At 41.0% G+C, this 9,781-nt stretch overlaps 1 protein-coding gene across 1 annotated transcript; it reads left to right on the top strand.

Moving 5' to 3' along the window:
- The first annotated feature begins 3,486 nt into the window (after positions 1–3,486).
- Positions 3,487–9,775, top strand: slc5a11 (solute carrier family 5 member 11). Its single transcript, XM_070848487.1, has 15 exons — positions 3,487–3,663; positions 4,709–4,780; positions 4,896–5,000; positions 5,087–5,146; positions 5,236–5,340; positions 5,501–5,606; positions 5,713–5,793; positions 5,875–6,080; positions 6,534–6,669; positions 6,933–7,040; positions 7,146–7,296; positions 7,909–8,077; positions 8,282–8,497; positions 8,897–9,068; positions 9,191–9,775. Exons 1-15 carry the CDS (start codon positions 3,529–3,531, stop codon positions 9,421–9,423), a joined length of 2,055 nt encoding a protein of 684 aa, XP_070704588.1. The 5' UTR covers positions 3,487–3,528; the 3' UTR covers positions 9,424–9,775.
- The last annotated feature ends 6 nt before the right edge of the window (positions 9,776–9,781 follow it).

Raw genomic sequence — 9,781 nt, forward strand, 5'->3', positions numbered from 1 at the left:
ATGGAAATGAATGGGAAGCTCATAAAGTGTATGTACACACACACACACACACACACACACACAGACACACACACCATTCAGAGCACAATTTTGAGCAAAAAAACAAGATTTTATGTATTAATGTGTTTTTGGTAAAATGAAAGAAGAAACTTCTGCATCAACAATGAACAATTTAACTTCCTACCAGTCGGTCTAGTGTATATGATCGAAACTGTTTGTCGAAGTCTAAAACTTAAATGGCTAAGACTACTATGTAGAAAACAACCGTGTCTCTCCTATTTGAAAGATAGTTACTCAGTAACATCCTATAGTTTAAAGGGATAGTTCAGATTTTTTGAAGTGGGTTTGTATGAAGTATTTAAACCACAGTCAGTGCATGTTATGCCTCCAGTTTAGAGAAGTTGGCAGTAGTCTGGGCACAGATGCTAAGCAATGTACTGCTGTGAACCGGACCACCTTAAAAAAACTAAGTAAATTTAAGTGTAGGTCTCAATCATTTAGTTTGTTTGAGTTATTGTGTGATTTTGGTGTTTCATATAGTTAGTTCTGATCTGAACTACTGTGTCAGTTCGTTGATCAAGGGTGCGGTAGACCAGCAGCTCCCGTGTTCTGCCAGGTAAAATTATGGTTTTTATCAGTGGAGTCTGGTGAGAAACAGCTTCAGTTCCCCATTGGAAAGGGCTCTCTGATGGAAATGTAAAGTGATGACACTATTCTAAATACAGCAAACACTGATGTACGTTGTTTTTGGTACGCCTTTTTTTAGGTGGCTAAAGTATGTTTCTCTGCTGTGACTGTAAACAGCAATACTTTGCTTAGCTTCCGCGCCTATACTCCTGCCTGCTTCTCCAAACCGTCACCTATTGTAGATAACTATGAAAAAGTGCCTCATACAACCCCACTTCAAAAAATTCAAGTTATCACTTTAAGTTTTCTTTCTCTAAGACTGAGTTCAGGTCAAATCTGTAAGTGTGGTGTTTGTTCTATATATTCATGAATAAGACATAGATTTACAAAAATACATTTTATCCTGTTATAGATATTTAATTAAAACAAGTCAGATTCACTTGGTGGTTTGGAAGAAACCCACAAAAGCAGTTTTCCTGTTAGTTTACGTGTTCTGTGTTTTCGCAAGCCGCCCACCACACTGAATGTATCATAAGTTCTTTATTGACTAAGTGTAGTTTATTTTCTCAAGTAAATACATTTACTGCATTGTATCTATGCCTTGCTTCAGCTAATTTTCCAAATTCCTATCATGTCAATTACGGTCATTTAATTTGTTTTTTTCCAAATGGTATTGTTCTTTTATGAAGAAAGTTTCTTGTACTTGACTTCTAATATTAACTTGTGTATATGAGACAATGGCAGTGGAAAGTTGGCACTTAATACTTGTTTTTATAAAAGACAACTCTAACTGTCCCAAGGATCATTTTTAACCAGTCTAAAGTCATTGACACACTTATAACGCGAAGTAAAAGTGGGATTTTGTGGAGCGGGCAGTGTGCAATATATGAATGTTTAGCTGTGTAACATTGTTAGATACTAATACTCTTTAAACTATAACAGAGATATATTGTGTTTGTACTGTACAGAATGAGAGTGGCTATAAAGAATACAGATGCTACAGTATACTGTATGAAGCACTTTGTTACTTCCATGTGTCACCCAAACATTTCTTTTATTTATTGTATCATATGGACCGACTATAAAGTTACACCACAGAGAGGACGGCAGTGTCGTTGACTTTAGTGTAGCAGATGCAGGATTTTACTTTCAAACTGCTAATAATTCAGCATACCAGCTTCTCAGATGTGCCAGTGCTCTGTAAAGCTTACAGCTTACTCTTCAACTGATGTTTTTAAATGGTAAGGCAACTTATTCTAAGAATGACGTGCACAGCTAGCACAAGCTTTGTTTTCTAGTTGTGAAAGTTGTTTGTTTTCCTGCTTAAATTACAGAATGTAAACCTATAACACATTGCTGTCCATTTAAGGCCTATAAAGTGTTAAGTCTGTATTTTTTATTGTATCCTAACAATGCTGACGAATATAAAGAGTGACATGAAATCTACTTGAGCCTTAGTGTCTGTGTTTAAGTATTCTGATGTAAAAACAATGTGTAACGGTTGCAGACTCACTCATGGCGCTGAGCTGCCTTACAGAGAAATAATACTGTATCTTCAACTGTTTCATGACAGAACAAAGGGAATCGCATCAAAGGTGTCACGTGCACAGGTTTCTACATTTCCTGCAACTTGTACACAGGAAATCACATCATGTCTGTACAACTACTACTGATGCACCTGCTATTACTGAAACTGCTTTTAACTGTCCTGTTGCAGCAGAATCTCAGATTGGCACACACACACACACACACACACACACACACACACTCACACACTCACACACCCCTGCCCTTGCTTTAATAACATGATACACTGCCCACATCTTCTAATTATCGTGCAATTAGATTGAATATAAATCCGATTCAGCAATCATTTCCATCTTATCTTACTAGAGACAGGAGTCTCTCCAAGCCTCTCTGTCAGCTGTAATAAACCTCTTACACTTTAACTAAACTCTTGTAGTACACAAGGTGAAAGTGGAGTTTGACCCTTTGGTGAGTGGAGAAAGCTTCGGGAACAGCATGAAGTTACTGGGATCCTCGGCCCTTGTGCAAATTGTGACGCGCTGTGTTGTTTGGGTCAGACAAATCAGCTCGAGGCAGTCCAGAGGGAATGATACACAGTGTGACAACTTACTGAAAGGTGAGTAACAAAACTATCCAATACACAGTCTGAAGATAGTCACTGCTGTAGCTTATATTGTCACCTTAAGTCTCATGAGTCAACAGATTTGTTGGAGCTCTATAGAACAACATCAGAGCAGGTTTAATAAACATGTCTCCGCTAACTGAGAAATTGTAATATAATATAAAATAATATAAAATATGAATATGAGAAAATTCTGGCTTTGAGGTTAGATTATGATGGTGTGTGTCTCAACTGGCAAAGCATGGGTTTACAATTTTTTAAAGGGAGCTTGTGTCTTATGAAGCAGTTATCACTCCTGTTCATTCCATCTATTAAGAAAATTTAGATTTAATCAATGTGAGACAAAATCCACAGGCCTAATTGTGCACAAAATTACCTTCCAAAGTTTATCTGAAGTTAATAATGAGACCTCGGCCGTCAGAGTTTGACAAGCAAGCAAGTATCTTCTTAAGTTAAAGTCTTTTTAATACAGAATTTGTCTGAGGAAATGTTACACTGTTGGGTAGTTCATATTGTAACAAAGCATAATAGATTTGATCAAATATGTACATGAAAAGTAACAATGTCAAATAAATGTAGTGGAGAGGAAGGAAGTAGCATATAAAAATACAGCTTGTACTGTAGTGCCACACACACTTGTGTTATGTTTTGTTCCCTTTTATTACTCTACAGTGATATGATAACATTTTTTATCACTACTTTTGAAACTAATAGCCTTGATTGCTGTACTCACTATCACATAACGGGACAGAATGGACCATACAGAAGGCCGCCAAGGGACCAGTATGCCCCCATCTCTCCCTCCAGGGGGCAGAGCTTCCCTGGTTACTGTGGACATAGTGGTGCTGGTGGTCTACTTTCTACTGATTCTGGCTGTTGGCTTCTGGGTAAGCACAGGGGAGGAAAGGGTCTCTGTTCTAATACCTTTGTCAAGCATGTTACTCAGTAACTTATTTGTTGTCAGACAAACTTAAAAACTGGTGTATGGAACATTTCTACCAGGTAAAGGCTTGAAACCTGAATGTTCTTCGGCCTCTTTGCAATGAAGCAACAATGCTACTAAGAACAGAATTACTGGGAGGTTACAATCCACATTTTCCCTCTCCCCTCTTTCTGGCCCTGCTCTCTACAAAAGCCTCTGTTCATGTTTAGTGTTTGAGAACCTGCATTTTTACCTCCAGTAAGGAGGTTATGGTGCCGTTTCTCTGTTTGTGAGCAGGTTTACTAAAATCTACTGGCCCGATTTTCATGAAACTTGGTGGAAGGGTGAAGCATGGGCCAAGGTTAACCCTAATAAATTTGGGAATCCGATAAAGATCTGACTCACGAACATGCGACCAATAGTGGATCTGGATTATTGGCCTTGGCAAAGTCCTGCGCTCTCCAAATGCCCTTCTAGTTCTTTCTGTAATGCAACTTCTCTCCATTCTGCAAGATTTAATGTGATTTAGCGACATTGTCTCATCATTCACTTGAATAAAGGGGTTGATCCTCTATGACAAAGACAAGAAATGCTTTTCTAACACTCCTAATCACATGACTCGAGCCCGATCAACCAGTCTTCATTTCCAGAACATCTGCCAACTGTATGCAGCAAGGATAAGACGCACTTGGAGTTGTAGAAAAGGAAACTGGCTCTACTCTCCTGGCAGATCATGGCGAATATGAGCAAACTCCACAGTTGTCATTTACACACAGTGCAAAAGGAAAAGGAGCCACATCAGCCACCATTCAATGGCTTTAGCTGAATGAAATCAGCGAATCACTCAGGTGTGGTGTCAGATTTGGGTAACTGATACAGCACTCCATGCAGCTGTCCTATCACTTAGTTGGGAATCCTGTACTTTATGCCGGTAAATTTCTCCTCTGGTGTTATGAATCGACATTCATTCTGCAATTCTGTCTTTAAGACGTTTCTCATTTTTCTACTAGTCCATGTGGAGGACAAAGCGCAGCACGGTGGATGGATACTTCCTGGCTGGGAAGAACATGACCTGGTGGCCGGTGAGTCAAACACAATAAAGACTTGTGACTGCCAGCCTGATAGCTGGAGTCCAACGCAAGACACTGAGTTCATCTTGATCTTTTATCTGATCTTGAATCTTTTATCTGTATTCAGGTGGGTGCCTCGCTGTTTGCCAGTAACATTGGCAGTGGACATTTCATCGGCCTGGCGGGGTCGGGAGCTGCAGCAGGAATTGGGGCTATTGCATATGAGTGGAATGTAAGACATTATATATTTGCTGGTTGATATGTTGAACATAGGTGCTGTTTTCAAAGTGTTCAAAATTGATAACTGGCAATCGACAGGGTATGCTGATGGTGCTGATGCTGGGATGGCTCTTCCTGCCCATTTATATCGCTGCTGGGGTGAGGCATCAACACATGAAATATCACACACACACACACACACAGGTATGATTTTGTTCTTTTATTCCTTTCGGATCTTTCATCCTCAGGTGACGACCATGCCAGAATATTTGCAGAAGCGTTTTGGTGGCAGAAGAACACAGTTATTCATCACTGTCCTGTCATTATTTATTTACATCTTCACAAAGATATCGGTATGATACAAATCCTCAATAATTCTTTTGTGTTTTTAGACAAATAAGTACGTTTGTGCATGTGTTTTTTTTCTGTAGTTTCTACATAACAAATCCCACATTTGTGTTTTCTATCTTGCATCTACACCACACGTGTACTGCTGTGTGTGTTTGTGGCCAGGTGGACATGTATGCTGGTGCGCTGTTCATTCAGCTCGCCTTACAATGGAACATCTACCTCGCTGTGGTGCTGCTGCTGTCAATCACTGCTCTCTACACTGTAGCAGGTGACCTCTCTCCCTCCCTTTCTATTTTAAAAACCTCTGGATTAGACATAAGAGCACTGGTTACTGCTTGTTCTGTATATCACTGGCTGTTTACGTCGTTTCCCAGGTGGTCTGGCTGCGGTTATCTACACAGATGCTGCTCAAACTGCTATCATGCTGGCAGGATCTCTCACACTCATGGGGTTCAGTAAGTCAAATCTGACTAAACATACACCCTCCCATCATCTGCACTTTATTGTATTCCAGTTTTTGCTTTTCCCCTTTTGAGGCTTTGCTGAGGTCGGAGGCTGGGATGCTCTGATGGAGGGATACGGCAACGCCATCCCCTCGGTCCGCGTGCCAAACTCAACTTGTGGCATCCCTCGAGATGACGCCTTCCACATATTCAGAGGCCCGGTGAACTCTGACCTGCCTTGGCCTGGAGTCATCATCGGCATGTCCATCCCCTCCATGTGGTACTGGTGTTCTGATCAGGTACTAGAATGAAAATAGACCTGTTTGTATGAACTTTTCCTAACAAATGACAGCAAATGGAGAACAGAGAATCATTAAAGCAGGTATGAATGATAACATAAGTCCATGTAGTATACAAAAGAGTACAGATATCACAAATCAGGATGTTAAAAAAAACTCTAATTTAATTACTTTTTAATCTGTGAATTAAAGCCATATCATGTGCTAGCAAACCTGATCTCCACAGTTCAGAGCATATAAGGGTCCCATGTTGCCAACAAGGACAACAACAACAAATTATATTCATATTTATTTCAAAATGGTAAGAGGTTGTTCATCTATGATAGATGAAAATAAAATTTCGAGCCTCTCCATCTTGTTTATGCAGTTCTACAAATTCCTCTGAATTTAAAGTTTAAAAATCCAGAAATTATCCTTTAACTGAGGGTCATCTGTGGCTGTAACCCCCTGCAGGTAATCGTGCAGCGATCCTTGGCTGCAAAGACCCTGACCCATGCAAAAGGTGGCTCTCTACTGGCTGCTTATCTGAAGGTTCTGCCTTTCTTTGCCATCATGCTGCCTGGCATGATCAGCAGGATACTTTACACAGGTACACCATGAAGTTGATGTTTTAATGAATGAAGGCAGCAGTTGGGAAAATGTGCACTTAATGTGAATTATATATGACTTCTGTCATAATTATTAACGTCATAAAAGTTCAGAATTTATTAATGGATCTTCAATACCAGACAAATACTGTTTATGTTGGTATTGGGAGTTTTAATATTTACAGCAATATGAAATAGATTAAACTGGATGACACATTGTGGATATTTCATATTAAGCTCTGTGTCTTTTTTTGATATTGTGCAGATGATGTGGCCTGTGCAGACCCTGAGGTGTGTAAACAGGTTTGTGGGAACCCAGTGGGCTGCACAGACACTGCCTACGCCAGACTGGTCATGGAGCTGCTTCCTGCAGGTGAGATACTCCCATTGTTACACTTCCTGTCCTGCCTTTTGGTCTTTGTCCATACAGGACACTAGTCTCTTTTTTTTATGCCAATCTCTGTGTTCCCCCTCTTAGGGCTGCGAGGTTTGATGATGGCCGTAATGATTGCTGCCCTCATGTCCTCTCTGACCTCCATCTTCAACAGCGCCAGCACCATTTTCACAATGGATCTGTGGAAGAGTTTCAGATCCTGCGCGTCAGAATGGGAACTTATGATTGTGGGCAGGTATGTGACCACTTCCGGACAAGCAGACATAACCCAAATTATGGTCCTGTTTTCTGCATTTATGCTGTGTACTGCAGAACCGGTTTGAGTCTGCAACAGTTAATAATTTAGAAGTCTTAAAAACATGTCAACGAAAGTTCAGCATTTTCTATGAAACACTTCAAAAGGAATCAGGACAGTAATTTTCTGTCTTGAAAAACATCCCTACAGAGGGCCGCCCTGCTGCCTGCTTTTCCACTGAGATTTTAAGTTAAAAGCTTATACATATTTTATTCCTACTTGGATCGTCTGCATTTAAAAAGTAACCACGTATGGCATTATAATGCACTTTGGATGAATCATCCACTAAAGCGCATATTAAATTATTACGTTCTTCTGTCATGCTCACAGAAACCATAACCCCTCTTTCCACATATTCCAAAGTTATCACTAAACCAGATTTTCTTTTCTCCTTTCCTACACACACACACACACACACACACACACACCCTCATAACCGAATGTACAGTGCTGCTCAGATAAACTGTTTTCCATTCCCTACATGCCGCCCTGTGATCACATGTTGCAGAACCGTAAACCGTCAAATACACAGACCTTACGTTTCATGTGCAGGGTGTTTGTGCTCGTGCTGGTGGTGGTGTCTGTGCTGTGGATTCCTGTCGTCCAAGCCAGTCAGAGTGGGCAACTTTTCATCTACATCCAGTCCATCAGCACCTACCTCCAGCCCCCAGTGTCCATCATCTTCCTCATGGGCTGCTTCTGGAAGAGGACTAATGAGAAGGTAAAGGTGGCACAGCCTCAGGTTCCCGCATCGTGTCAGTTTTAGTTATTTTATTCCATGTAAAATTAGAAGTGATAAGTTCGTATTTATGTCCATATAGCTACAGATACACTTGACAAACTTTGATGATGAAAGCAGCACTGAAACATCTGCAACTGATTGTGTGATTGCGCCCGTCGTCGACTCACCTCTTCCTCCCTCCAGGGTGCATTCTGGGGCCTGGTTTTCGGCCTTTTGGTGGGCTGCATCCGCATGTTGTTGGACTTTATTTACCCTGCACCCCTGTGCTACGAGGAGGACGACAGGCCTGCTGTGTTGAAATACGTCCATTACTTATACTTCTCCATACTGCTGTCCTTCATCACCCTGGCTGTGGTGGTTGCGGTCAGCCTGGCTACAGAGGAGCCCAAACTGGAGCAGGTGAAGCCACATTATCACATCTATATTGAAGTTCTGGGGTTATAATTTTGCTGATCTGCATACCTCGTCATGGGCCAGTGATTCAGATGTAGAAATTAAATCTAAACTTTCAAGCTCTCAAATTTGTTTAGATTCAATGTTCCTTGCCAAAATACCATTGTGTGCATAACTTAATATATAAAATGCTTTTCCTACAACTGGAAAATATTTTGAAACATGCAAACCATTATATGTCAATAACATCTCAGGGGACATTTAAGGCAAACTGTTTGCAGTACACTGATTTTCAGCTGTCATCATTTGGGTCCTTCAGAAAAGTATGTCTGCCTATTTGCACACCTGACTTACAGTATATCCCGTGAACATCATGCATGCTGTGTGATGTCTTTTCGTAAACAGATTAGTCGCCTCACCTGGTTCTCAAGGTTTGACCCAGTGGAGCCCAAACAGCAGGTGTTTTCAGTGGAGCAGAGCACAACGACCTCAGAGGTGATTACTGATCAGACGAGAGACATGGGAGTCACAGGAGAGCAGGAGCGCAGCAATGGAAAAACCTGTCATCTCAGGGAAGGTGGGTCTTGGTCCTGCTTGCTATTAGTTGCACTTTTCCATCTGATCATTTATTTGTCTTGCAGGTGAAGACATTCTCTCTGTGCTATTCAGTGTTTTCTCTTTTTCTCCTGAACTCTCCAGACTCTTCATCCTCAGTGTCCAGCATCCACAGCCAGTCCAGAATGATGTCTGCCCTCTACTGGCTGTGTGGGATGGAGAGAAGGAGAGAGGAAGATGACAGTCCTGTGACGCCTCCCGCACCTATGGAGGCTAGCATTTCGCTGGAAGAAAAGCCACGTCTGCGGCTCATTGTTAACGTCAACCTCATGATTTGCCTCTCGGTAACGGCCTTTATCGTTGGCTACTGGGCTTGAAAGGCATGTTGTGACACTCTCAATGGACACATGGTGTGCGGGAGTGGGTAAAAAGTTGTGTATAGATTTTAATGTCACCCCCTCCTCCCCCACTGTCTTCTTCTTTCAGTCCTAAAACTGACACAGTAAAATGAGATACGTCCATAGACTGACTATATCCTTAAAGACACAGGGGTCTTTTGTAATTTTGGTTACATACATGGAAGGAATGCTTATGTCTAATATTTTGATTAAATAAATGTTTGTAAATAATTACAGCTGAAAATATACCCAAACCTACATTGATGACCTATACAGGCTCATTTACTGCAATTCAATCTTGGCAAAGGGACAAATACTAATGAGAGGAAGCTGACAA

The sequence above is a fragment of the Pempheris klunzingeri genome, chromosome 17 (assembly GCF_042242105.1).
Source record: "Pempheris klunzingeri isolate RE-2024b chromosome 17, fPemKlu1.hap1, whole genome shotgun sequence".
Lineage (NCBI taxonomy): Eukaryota > Metazoa > Chordata > Actinopteri > Acropomatiformes > Pempheridae > Pempheris > Pempheris klunzingeri.

What these genes read in the sequence shown, in the direction of transcription:
- slc5a11 (XM_070848487.1), top strand. Translation starts at nt 3,529, where the DNA reads ATGGACCATACAGAAGGCCGCCAAGGGACCAGTATGCCCCCATCTCTC. An exon ending in CAGCAGGATACTTTACACAG is followed by an intron (nt 6,670 to 6,932) that starts GTACACCATGAA and finishes GATATTGTGCAG; the next exon opens with ATGATGTGGCCTGTGCAGAC. An exon ending in GAACTTATGATTGTGGGCAG is followed by an intron (nt 7,297 to 7,908) that starts GTATGTGACCAC and finishes TTTCATGTGCAG; the next exon opens with GGTGTTTGTGCTCGTGCTGG.